This window comes from Otolemur garnettii, unplaced genomic scaffold, assembly GCF_000181295.1.
Source record: "Otolemur garnettii isolate 467f Iridium unplaced genomic scaffold, OtoGar3 scaffold00048, whole genome shotgun sequence".
NCBI classification, from domain to species: Eukaryota; Metazoa; Chordata; class Mammalia; order Primates; family Galagidae; genus Otolemur; species Otolemur garnettii.
In genome coordinates this window covers 7,460,553-7,473,598 of record NW_003852443.1, presented here as the reverse complement: position 1 = coordinate 7,473,598, position 13,046 = coordinate 7,460,553, and the positions used below count along the sequence as shown (strand labels likewise).

The 13,046-nt window shown below is 35.1% G+C and overlaps 1 protein-coding gene across 3 annotated transcripts in view; it reads right to left on the bottom strand.

Moving 5' to 3' along the window:
- CCDC141 (coiled-coil domain containing 141) overlaps positions 1–13,046 on the bottom strand; it is a 187,236-nt gene that overhangs the window by 101,427 nt on the left and 72,763 nt on the right. For all 3 annotated transcript variants that reach the window (XM_003791474.3, XM_023514171.1, XM_023514172.1), the window contains exon 7: positions 10,106–10,222. In XM_003791474.3, the coding sequence (XP_003791522.1) occupies positions 10,106–10,222 (117 nt within the window). The remainder of the gene's footprint in view (positions 1–10,105; positions 10,223–13,046) is intronic.

Here is a 13,046-nt window from a genome sequence, read left to right as displayed (position 1 = left end):
ACTGCTATAGGAAATTTTTCCTTTGTTTTGAAGAATTTAAAATTTAGTAGAAATTCTGAAACACTTTACATACCCTTGAGATTTATATACAAAAAAATAAATGCTTGTCTTGTAGCCAGATGCAGACTCAATTAGTTCTTCAAATAGAGAGACTTTCTAAATTAAAATATCCCTTGGAAATGAAAGCGTATGGTTCACTAAGCTTCAAATTGACCCTCAAGTTAAGATTAGAATGTTGTTTTACCAATGTTAAACTCCCATCATTTTGTGGACTTTCCCAATGCTTGCCGGAAAATTCAATACTATTTTTATATATTTTGCACGTTAGCAATAAAATTGTTTCTAATTTATGTTCTGTGAAAAGTGATATCTGCTTTTAATTGGGAAGTTCATTAAAAAATCAGACAAGTAAAACAAATTATTCACTAAATTAAAGCCAGAGGGTGACACGCCTTAATGCAGGTGTCTTACTGTTTGGAGAACTGTTTCTGCCTTGGGATATTTCAAATTCAGACTCCACTTTATTTTTTAAATTAGATGAAACATTATAAGAAAAACAGATGGTTTCACTTTGTAGATTTTCTTTGTAATCATCAGATATGATGTGAGTTGATTTATGGAGGCAGTATGTTTTATAATGAGTCTATATGTTTTTTAGGTATCTTCAGAGGAATTTGGGGATATAGTGAAAGTCCAAATAGTAGAAGAGTCAGCTTCTATATTGAGGTTAATATGTGCAGAAATGAGGAAAAAATTGTTCAACAATGCACGTGAAGTACTTGGAAAATGTTTGGAAAATAACCTGGAAACTACAACTCTGGATATTGCTACACACCTCTTGAACCACTTGAGAGAGATACAAGTAGTTTTTTGTTCTAAATAGTTCACATGAGGGCCACTTCTGAGGGAAGATTTCTATTTCTAAAAAGGAACAATCAGAAGATTTAAATATTTATCTTTTGATCTTCAGTTACCCGAGTCTAGGAATAAATATAACCTCAAAAGAAATCAAGTTTTGAGTTTAAACAATAATGACTACTCATTAAAAGGGTCAAAGTTTTATCTAGCTGTACATGTTCTGAATCCTAACAATGACCCAGTATTTTGACTCTATCACCACACTCTTCCTTCTTTTCTTCATACCCTTTATTATCCAAAGGGTGGTCCTGATACCAGCACTGGACCTTGTTAGAAACGCAGACACTAGGGCCCCACTCCAAAGCTGGTGAATCAGAATCTGCCTTTTAAAACCTCCCGGTAGTTCATGAGTGTACCATTTAGTCCTCTGCCATGCTCTACGACAGTATGTATGGCTACCTCAAACAATGTGTGGTATGTCTACACAATTTGGTAACATGCAATCCTTCAAAAACTTATTTAAAATATGTGTTAGAATGGGGAAATGCTTATGACATAACACTAACTGGAAAAATCACATTGCAAAATGACACGTACAATTTCGCCTATAAACACACATATTTAGTGTATCCACAGACACAGTAACAATTTTGGAATACCCATATGTATATGTTTTATATATCCTTTCCATTTCCATGTACACCCACATACTATGTGTGGTTTTAATTTTCTTTTATTTAGTTTTATGTGTTTTCTTTTTTTCTAAAATGAAAAGATGCATATATAATGTAATAAAAAAATTTTTAAAGAGTCCCTTTCTTGTACTAGCTCTATTGATGATAATTATGCATTTAAGTTATCCAAAATAAGCTTTCAAGAGATTCTACTTAATTCCTCATCTCATATTTATAAATATTTTGTAAATTAAACTTGACTTTTCCCTTTGAATAAAGTTTCTGTGGGACCTAAACATTGGTATTTTTTAATGATCTCCAAATAATATCATTTGAAGGAACTTAGGGCCAAGATCACAAATCCAATTTATGAAATAATTCAGCAACAAATAACTCAGCAGAAAATACTTTCAATCACTTGGAAAATAGGATTAGATGATGCATCATGGAAGAAGGTTTTAATCTTGAAGCTGAGGAATGTAAATGCTGCTGTATTAAAACATTGAAGATGATGTTTCTATATATCATTTTTCACTTGTTTCAAGAACTTTAAAAATTATTGTTAGTCAAGGACTTTAAAAGCAATATACTCTAGTCATCTATGAAAATTAAGAATGTGCACAAATATGAAACATAAGGGGAAAACCTCATTTCAGTGCCTCTTAAATTTTAGTGAGAATACAAATCTTGAGGGATTTGTTATAATGCAGGGTCTGACTGAATAGGTCTGGTAGGTAGAATCTGAGATTCTCCATTTCTAACAGCTCTCAGATGCTACTGCTGCTGTCTGCGAGTCATACCTTGAATAAGAGGGTATAGATACATTCTACCTTGAGAATGAAGATTATTATAATAATCATCTCTATCTCAAAAAAGATCATGCTATACCTCAAGTAATTCTTTTTCAAACTACCATAGTTTCTTGAGTGATTTTCCTGTCTTCAATCTCACACTCCCCAACTACTATCACTCACATTCTTTCCAAGGTAATTTTCTAACATGCAAATAAATTTTACCTACTGCTTTGCTTAGACAATATCTCACTGCTCAACAGGTCTCAAATCCAAATGGTTACAAGGGGCCAGACACATAGTGTGAATAAATGAAGCAAGAGTAGAAGAGAGCAATAATAAGGCATGGTGGGGACTGTGGCAAACTGGAGTCTACATGCCTTTTCTGAAGGAAACAAGTATTACTGGGCTCCAGCCAAGAGTCATGATGTCTATGTGGGAAGGTAAGCCTGAGAAGCCAGATCTGCCAGTTTTTTAGAAATACCAGGAAATCTGGATTTTGTTTTTTTGATTAAGAACTCCAACATTCTAAGATTGACAGTACGGTTTCAAAATTTATTTTCTGTTTACATATATGTTCATGGGGTACAAGTGAAATTTTGCTACCTTGATTTTACATTGATTTACTGCATTGTGGTGAAGTCAGAGTCTTCAGTGCATCTATCACATTGTACCCACCAAGAAACCTCCCATCACCTCCCCCAGCCCACCCACTCCTCTGAGTCTCCATTGTCCACATGTACTTCCATGTGTACATGTTATTAGCTCTCACTTATAAATGAGAACATGTGGTATTTGTCTATCTGAGTCGTTTTGCTAAAGATAATTGTGGGTGAAAGCTAGTGTAGGCTGGCATTCCCCCAAGGATTTGGGTGGGAAAATGACCCCAGGCCTCAGGGAGGAGGGGGTTGGAATGTCCAGCAGAGGAGATGAGAAAATAGTCTGGGAAATGTCTAGATAGAGATCAGCAGCTTAGAGACAGAATATAAATAAAGCTAAAAAACAATGAACAAATACCCTAAAGCCATAGGCATCTAACCTGTGTGCTGTAGCTTTCCCTCATTAAGTCCCTACAATGGTATTGTTTAATTCCTGATTTAGTGCTCCAATATCCTTCACCCTGATAGCTTCTTCTTTGAACAAGAGACTGTTTAATTGAAACATGAAACTGTTACCTTCTAACTTTTTGCCTTGTGTGTGTAGGCCCCCCAACCCCCTAATAAAAAGGTCTTGACTAATCAGGTCGAGGAGGTGCCTGTTAGCCTCAGAGGGACTGATACGGTGTCTTCTCTCATGGGTCAAAACACTGTATATATGTGTGTGTATAAATTTTACCTTCTCTCCCTTTGTCTGCCAGACCTGGGCAGTCGGGCAAAGTCCCTGTGTAGAGAGACACCCAGTTGGCCATGCTGTGACTGGATTCTCAGATCACAACAGACAATGGTCGCCAGTTTCATCCATGTTGCTGCAAAAGACAGGATTCCATCTATCTTTATGGCTGAATAGTATTCCGTTGTGTATCTATACCAGATTTTCTTTATCTAATCCTCTATCGATGGGCACTTAGTTGATTTAATATCTTTACTATTGTGACCAGTGCTGTGATAAACATAGATGTGCAGGTGTCTTCTTTATAGTATATTGATTTCTTTTGCTTTGGGTGGTTCCCAGTAATGGGATTGCCGGATTGTTCTATTTTTAGTTCTTCAAGAAGTCTGCATACTGTTTTCCATAGAACTTGCCCTAATTTACATTCCTACCAATGGGTATATGAGTTCCCTTTTTTTCTGTGTTCTTGCCAATATCTGTTTTTTCTTTTGTCTGCTTAGTAATTCCTATTCTGATTAGTGTAACACTGCATCTCATTGTGGTTTTAACTTGCATTTCTCTGATGTTTAGTGATATTGAATGTTTTTTCATATGCTTGGTGGCCATTTGTTTATCTTCTTTTGAAAAATGTCTATTCATGTCCTTAGTGCACTTTTTAATGGGGTTATTTGGGGGTATTTTTTGTTGAGTTATTTGAATTCCTTATAAATTCTGAATATTAGTCCCCTGTCTGATACATAGTTTTCAAATATTTTCTCACATTCCACAGGCTGTGAGTTCACTGTGTTATTTCTTTTGTTGTGTATAAGAAACTTCGTAGTTTAATTAAGTCTCATTTGTATATTTTTGCTTTTGTTGCTACTGCTTTTGAGATCTTAGTCATGAATTCTTTGCCTAAATCAATCTATGGGCAGAAGTTTTTTCCCTAGGTTTTCTTGTAGTATTTGTTATAGTTTCAAGTTTTAAAGTCTTTAATCTATCTATGTTGATTTTTGTATATTGTGAGAATAAAGGATAGAGCAAAAAAGTTTTCTTTTTGAGCATTCAACAATCTAATTTTCCCATCACCATTTATTGAAAAGGATATCCTTTCCCTAGTGTATATTTTTGTCAACTTCGGCAAAGATCACGTGGCTGTAAGTATGTGGATTTAGTTCTAGGCTCTCAGTTCTGTTCAACTGAGCTGTGTCTATTTTTATACAAGTACCATGCTGTTTTGGTTATTAATGCCTGGTAGTATAATTTGGTGTGAGGCAATGTGATAAGCCCAGCTTTGTTTCTTTTTGAACAAGATTGTTCTGGCTATTCAGGTTCTTTTCTGATTCTATATGAATGTTAGAGTTGTTTTTCTCTAATTCTGCAAAAAAAAAAATGATGTAAGTCTTTGATAGGGATTGCATTGAAACTGTAGATTGCTATGGGCATTATGATCATTTTAATCATATTAATTCTTCAGATCCATGAGCATGGGATGTTTTTCCATTTGTGTTATCTCCATTTTTTTCCTTGTAGCAATCTTTCACCTCCTTGGATAAATACATGCTTAAGGTATTTTCTATTTTTGTAGCTATTGTAAATGGAATTGCCTTCTTGATTTAGTTCTCAGATTGTCTTTGGTGTACAGAAATGATTTCTGTACATTGATTTTGCATCCTGAAACTTTACTAAATTTGTTTATCAAATGTGAGAGGTTTTTGGTGGCATCTCTTGTGTTTTCCAAATGTATGATTGTATCATTAGTGAATAAGGATACTTGACTTCCTCTTTTCAAATTAAGATGCCTTTTATTTTTTTCTCTTGCCTTTTTGCTCTAGCAAGGACTTCTAGTACTTGAAGAACTATTTGGTTCTTGAGGGGAATGTCTTCAACTTTTCTCTATTAAGTATGATGTTGGCTATGGATTTATTGTATGTGGACTTTTTCATTTTGGCTATGGATTTGTTGTATGTGGACTTTTTCATTTTGAGGTATATTCCTTCTATGCTTAGTTTGTTGAGGATTTTTATCATGAAGCAATGCTGAATTTTACCGAATGCCTTTTCTCTGTCTATTGACATGACCACATAGTTTTTGTCCTTAATTCTGTTTTGTGATGTGTGAAATTTATTGGTTTGCCTTTGTTGACCCATCCTGCATCCCTGGCACAAAACTCCCTTGATCATGGTGAATTATCCTTTTAAAATGCTATTGAGTATGATTTGCTAACATTTGTTGAAGGTTTTTACATCTATGATTATCAGGGATATTGGTCTGGAATTGATCGTTTTTGTTGTGTCTTTGTCTAGTTTGGATATCAGGGTGGTCCTGGCCTTATGGAATGAATTACAATGAATTTCTTCCTCCTCAATTTTTTGGAATAGTTTTAGAAAAATCAGTATTAGTTTTCCTTTGTATGTTTGGTGGAATTCAGTTGTGAATCCATCTGGCCTTGGGCTTTTTCATTTTGTTGGGAGACTTTTTTATTACTGATTCAATATCACTATTTGATATTGGTCTGATCAGGAATTCTTCTATTCATTCCTAGTTCAGGATTGACAATAATTTTTTTAAAAAGCCTGATGCCTGCCAAGACCCACACAGAATCTCTGGGGATGAAATCTAGAGTGATATTTTTTCAATGCATCCAGGTGACTCTAGTGTGAAGCCAGAGTTGAGAAGCACTGATAAACACCCCCCCCCCATCAAATTAACTACAAAGGGCCTGAACTGAACTAAAGGTTGATGCTACAGAATTGTATAGGCTGTTCCTGAGGCAGTTCTTCTATAAACATTATTTCTGATGTGTAAGGAGATGAATGATTATGCCTCCTCAGAGGAGTTAATGAGCAAGTGTTTGTGTATGTATTGTTTTAATACATCCTAGGACTAATTCTGGGCTTCAAAGGTTGAATTTAAGGCTTGAGACATCAAGTATATTTTAAATACAACTCAAGAGTTAAAAGTTTTTAGGCAAAGAGTGATTTATAATCATCTACGTCTGCTATTTCTTTATCTGCTACATATGTAAAAGAAACTTTTAACTTTTCATATTCAATAAAGTATAATTTTAAATATTTACCCATAGTCAAAGATTTTTTAAGAAATCTGTTAGTACAATTATTTAAACACCTTCTGAAACAAGTATCACATGTATTAAGAGTTTTGACAGTTGCCGCATTTTTTGGTTATTCCAGTAAGAAATGGTAGAGACATTTTCAAAGTTTATTTAGAAAGAACTTACTGAATATAGACTAACAAGCCATACACACCAGCTCCCTGCTGTTCAATTTAACTGTGGGTATCTGAAACACCTGCTTTCTCTGTGCTACCAGATTATTTATAGGGGTTTCACTAATGAGTCCCCAGCTTGATGCCTTGTTTCTATGTTAAATCTTCTTTGAAAGGAACATTTCCCTTTCCTCTCCTAATGCTCACACCCAAACAAAAATCCAATATGCTGCTTCCTATTTAAGGACAGATTAAATTGAATTTCTCCTCCAAGAAGAAGAAATGAGATTGTTGAAAAACACAGATGAAAAGTATTTGAAAGTTTACACTATGGATGAAAAAGAAAACAACATTTTGGGAGTCACTACCAAAATGTAGTTCCTTACAAATATTTTCTAATTGAATTTTTGAACCCTTCCTGATAGGTGAGGAAAATGAGGCTCAGAGAGATCAAGTGTACCCAAGTTTACATAGTGAATGTCATAGGGGTCTCATCCTGTTTTTCTCCATGTAAACATAATCCGTTATAGCATTACAATTAACTTCCAGGTATTGCATTGCTCTCAGAATATAAATGCACTGAGTAAAAGCACATAAATTTAATATATGAGTAAAGTCTACCATAAGACAAAAGGAATGACATTAGACTTGTCTGGAACATAACGATGTCATTAGGAATTAGAACCCTTTCTGTAATATTTGCTTGGATATTCATATAGCTTAAATAATAAAAATGTGTAATCCTATACTTTGATTTTATCCATATAATGGAATATTTTTCTGCTAAAAGATAGTAGGTTACATCAGGAAATTCTCGGGGTAAACTTTTAAATGGGAAAAATAGCACAACCCTAATGCTGTGTGTTTCTAGGTTTGTGTGTCAAAAGACTGAAAAGGAATGTGCAAAATAATAATGATTATCTTTGGACTAAAAGATTAACTGCTGTTTTCCTTGTAGTTTTGAAATTTTCTATCGTGCACTTTATATGATAAAATATGTTATTAAAAATGTATTTCTACCCAACAATAAGAAAACAAATAGCCTGATTAAAAAAATGAGCCAAAAACTAACAGACATGTCACCAAAGAAGATACATAGGCAAATAAGCATAGAAAAGACATTTCACATCATATAGAATGAGGACAATGCAAATTACAGCAATGATTAGAATGGCCAAAATTCAGAACACTGACAATACCAAATGCGGGCAATAATGTCAATAATGTGCAACAACAGGAAAGCTCATTCCTTTCAAGTGGAAATGGAAGAGTCTAGCCATTTTGGAAGATAATTTCTAACCAAATTAAACATACCTTCACCATATAATCCAGCAAGCATGCTCCTTGATATTTACCCAAATGAACTAAAAACTTATATCTGCACAAACATTTTCACATGAATATTTATAACAACTTTATTCATAATTGTCAAAATTTGGAAGCAACCAAGGTATCTCAGTAGGCAATAGATAAATAAACTGTGGTACATCCAGACAATGGAACTTTATTTAGCTATAAACAGAAATGAGCTATTAAGTCATGAGAAGACACAGAGGAAACATGAGTACACACTGTGAAGTGAAAAACTCCAATGCAAAAGGGCTACTGCTGAGTGATTCTAATTGTATGAATTCTGGAAAAGGCAAAACTGTGGAGACCCTGAACAGTTCAGTGGTTTCCAGAGGCTAGGGGAAGAAGCAAGGAACAGGCAGAGCACCGAGGGGTTTTAGGGCTATGAAAACAGGCAGAGCTTGGGCTTTGGAATTAGATAAGCCTAGAACTAACTTTCAACTTGGACACACACGATCTATAACACTGGTCAATAATGTATAATAATGATGGATGTGTGTCATTGTACATTTATCCAAACCCATAGAATGTACAATACCAAGAGAGAACCCTCACGTAAACTGTGGACTTTGGATGATAATGGTGTGTCAGCAACAGATGTACCACACTTGCAGGACATAGTAATAGTTTTTAACTTCCTAAACATACAAACTAAATGCTGGAAAATGTTTAAGAATTCAAGAAATGATCACTCATTATAGGTCAACAGTCTTCTATAACTGTACCTTTCATCAAGCTGTCAAATATTCAAACCAAACACTTTGAGTACCTACAATACTCTGTAGTTCAAACAGAAGCAAGAAACTAAAGTAAAATAAAGAAAAGTGTTATGATCCCACTGAGGAAATTTAAGTCTAAATAAATGCAATCTACTTCCTTCACCCCATCCCCACTACTATCCCCCCAGACCTGTGAGTATTGTCTTTCCCATTTTCAATCATTGTCTAGTGGTGTTGGCCCATTGTTTTCCAGAACTTTATGACTCAGCTTTATCTATAACTGTCAACCACCCAATATACTAATAATATAAATGTCTCTAAATCTTGATAGTAATTATATCACTGCTCCCACTCAAGTGTACTATAATAGACATCTGTTCTCTTGCAGATCAATATGGAGCACCTCAAAAACTTTTGGAAAGTATTCATCATCCCCCCACCCCATGTGCAAATGCATAGATTTCCAAATAACAAGACACGACGGGAGAGAGGCAACTGCAGCGTGGCTGATTTGCTCATTAGGGCTTGATTTCTGTACATTCTACACAGCTACAAGTGGCTATCTGGCTGGTGGCTGTTACTTATTGCAAAACTGAGAAATCAGAAGTAAATTAAGGAACTAGGAAAATGTTTCATTGGGAACAGCAACTAAACTATACCTGGACATTAGAAAAGTGATAGTGTAACAAACCCTTAGTTGTAGAAATAAGACATTTTAGATGGCTAATAAGGTGTACTGTTTAAGAGCTTGAGCTTTGGAATTAGATAAGCCTAGAATTGAATTTCAACTTGGACACAAACAAGATCTATAACATTGGTCAAGTTGCTTTGCACCCCTAAGCCTCTGTTTTATTTGTTTTGATCCATAAAATGAAGAAAATAATACCTACCACTTAGGTGTTTTGATAATTTCGATTATGCATTTCACCTGCCTTAGTACAGTGCCCAGCAAATAATAACTACTCAAAAAATGTAGTTGTAACAGCTATTGTTTTGATTCTAGAAGTGCAATCAATGCACAGTGGTATTTGCTAATGTGATCAGGATCATTTTTATGTAAATAGTAGATTATTAAAAAGGAGTTTTTAAATTTTCCTATAAATTACTTACAGAAGCATGTTCAAGAGAATTTCTAGCATTTTAAAATTATTCTTAATGTGTCTAATCAGTCTCTTACCTTTGCTTTTTTTGTCAGTTCCTCATGCTTACGAATTAGCTCCTCATTTTCTGAGAGGGAGGAACCTAGACTTTGTTCCTGCAAATCTCTTATGGTTTTCTGAAACCAGCAAGTGACCTAGGTAAGAAGTAATAAAGAAAGATCAAAATGCAAATAATCAGAATTAGTGAGTAAAAATTCAGAAATAATTTCTCAACCTTTCACAACTTAAATCTAATTTAATTTCTGTATATATAACTAATCATATGTATTAAGTTAAAATGTTCAAGGTTTTTAGTTTTTCCTCATTTCAACCTTTACATGCTTAGGGGAAAAAACATGTAAATAATCCCATAAAAGCATGAAAATGACTTTTCAGTTCAGTACATTACATGGCATAAAGAATTCACAATCTCCCAGCAGAGAAGAACCAAAATAGATTCCCACACAGTCCATAAATCATGCATTCTTTTTAAAATATGAGTTCTTTCCTGACTATGAATATGGATCTGAGTATAGTTACATAAACCCATATAAAGATATTAAACAGCATATGTAGAATTATATTATTTTCTGCTACATAAAAAAAGACAAATGCAAAAATTTTTAGTTTGCTATAATTCCTGGAAATCTGTATCCAGAAAATAAATGGAGAAGTTATTAAAATTCCATTGACATCACAAGTGGCTAAGGGCATGAGTGACATTCATGTAGATTTGGTTTACAATACATGCCATATACTGTGATAAAATAACAAACAGCAAAGAACTTAAAAGAATCTCACACATTTTTAAGTGACTCCATAACTTGACAGGGGACCTATAGGTGCAGATTCCTTACCCCAATTATAGGAGACTTGGATTTTTACTCTCAGATCCAGTGTTATCCTCATGATAACATCTTAAGACACTGAATTTTAAGAGACTAGTAAACGAGACAGTTTGCTAGTTGATGTGGATCATCTCTACTTCTCTCAGCAATTTCATAAAAGGTATGATATCATCATCATAGGGATGAGATAAGTGAGTTTGTGAATGGTTAAGCAGTGCATCTGGGGCCACATGGTATGTAGCAGAGTCAGACGTGGCTGCAAGTCTATAGGATCCCAAGAGCATAGTACTATGCTTGAGTAACCTAAAGTCTCACAGCCCTGTCATCAGGGGGAATGACTTCAAACCTGAAAAATGAATACTGGCAGCCCTTTCAAAATAGTGGGCCCCATCCCAAAACTCATACTGTCTTTCTCCAGCCAGGCTGTCTTACCTACAACAGCCTCAAACTGGCCAAGGATAAAGCTAGGTTAGGTGTGAAGTTTCACACAGTAAGTATGTACACACCACTTGGCACACCACATGTCAGAGGTAGAGGCTTACCTAGAATCAGCACCCTCGGACCATTATGGGCCTGTGATCATTATGGGCCAACTGTTAGCATTTTTCTAGCATGGAATTGGCAGTAAATGTAGGGCAGAGAATTTTCCCAGCTCTCTGATAATTGGAAATTTTAGTTAACCAGTATTTTAGCCCATTATAGGTGCAAAGAAAAGAATATTGGTGACCTTATAGCAGTTTTCATGTGAAGTTCACCTCATTTTCTTCCAAATATTTGGTAATCTATGCATAATATACCCATCATCTAGCTGGTCCCCATATTTAAATTATTAATTATGCTTATGTATTTACAATGACTGGAAGACAATCTTTTTTCCTGGTATCCCAATTAGAACTGGATAATGTGTACACTGTCCAAATTAGAACACACAGAGAGTATTTATTTTAACAAGAGATACCACATTTATTAATTTATCTATAAGACAAAATAATTTTTCACAAAAATGTGGTGGGTCCTCTAAAAACTCAACCAGAGGATTGATGTGAGGCTTTCTTTGAGTAAAGTGGATCACGAATATAATGAACCTTCAGAGATATTTATTTTATTAATTAATGGGAGTGAGTTTTATTTATTCTTAGCTAAAGTAGTAGGGACCTAGAAACTTCAAGAACCCTTTAATAGGGACAGTTAATATAGGATCTGAGTGGATGAAAATGGGTACAAACAGGTGTTTACTAATCTCTAAAAACAGGTGAGAAGCCTGAACCCTCCGATAATCCTGTTAAACTTGGTGAGTCAAAGACTTGTCATCTAACACATGCCAGCATAATGAAGGTTGGGAAAGAGTGAGTTGTTTTGATTTTTAAACAGCAACTACTGACCTCATCTCCTAGATTTGGCAACTGCTATTTCAACTCCTAAAGGATACTATTTCTGTAAGGCAGTACTATTCCCTTTACGAGAATGTAGTTAGAGAACCGTGGTAATGTTCACTATATCCTGTTCACGTACCCGCCTGTTGAAACATGCTGACTGTCCAGAGCCACATGTTCTTACTACCAGATGCACTTTGGAAAGAAACATAAAAATCAGTCGGTACAAAACTCAGAAGTAAGTAGATCATCATGAGGGTGCTACAGCTTGTTAACAAGGTAGTCACACACAGGAGCAGCCTCTGAGAGATCACATTTGCCACGTATGCTGGGGGGATGTACACAAAATAGGCTTTGAGTCCTTCTGATGCTAAAATAAGACACCCTAAATAACTAAGAGCGTGTCGACCATAATGTTCTCCCAGCCAGTAAATTAGTCATTGTGTCCTTTGAGTAGCCATTTCAGACAGCTGCACAGATATTCCAAGTGCATTTTGTATAAGCTTTTAAATTACATCAGCTGCTTTCCAAAAGCCTGAGTGGTAAGTACGATAAATGACCCATCGAGACATTTCTGTAGAATGTGCTTCCTGCAAAAGTATAAAGACATGAACCCTGAGTTGAGGGTATTGAGAAAGAATCAAAATAGTGAAGTCAAGAGAATGATGGGATAAGATACCAGAGAGTAAGTATTTATGGGCCACTGACTGGGGGAGGGGGCTGAGGACATGAAACCAATGACACTTTCAAAGCTTATT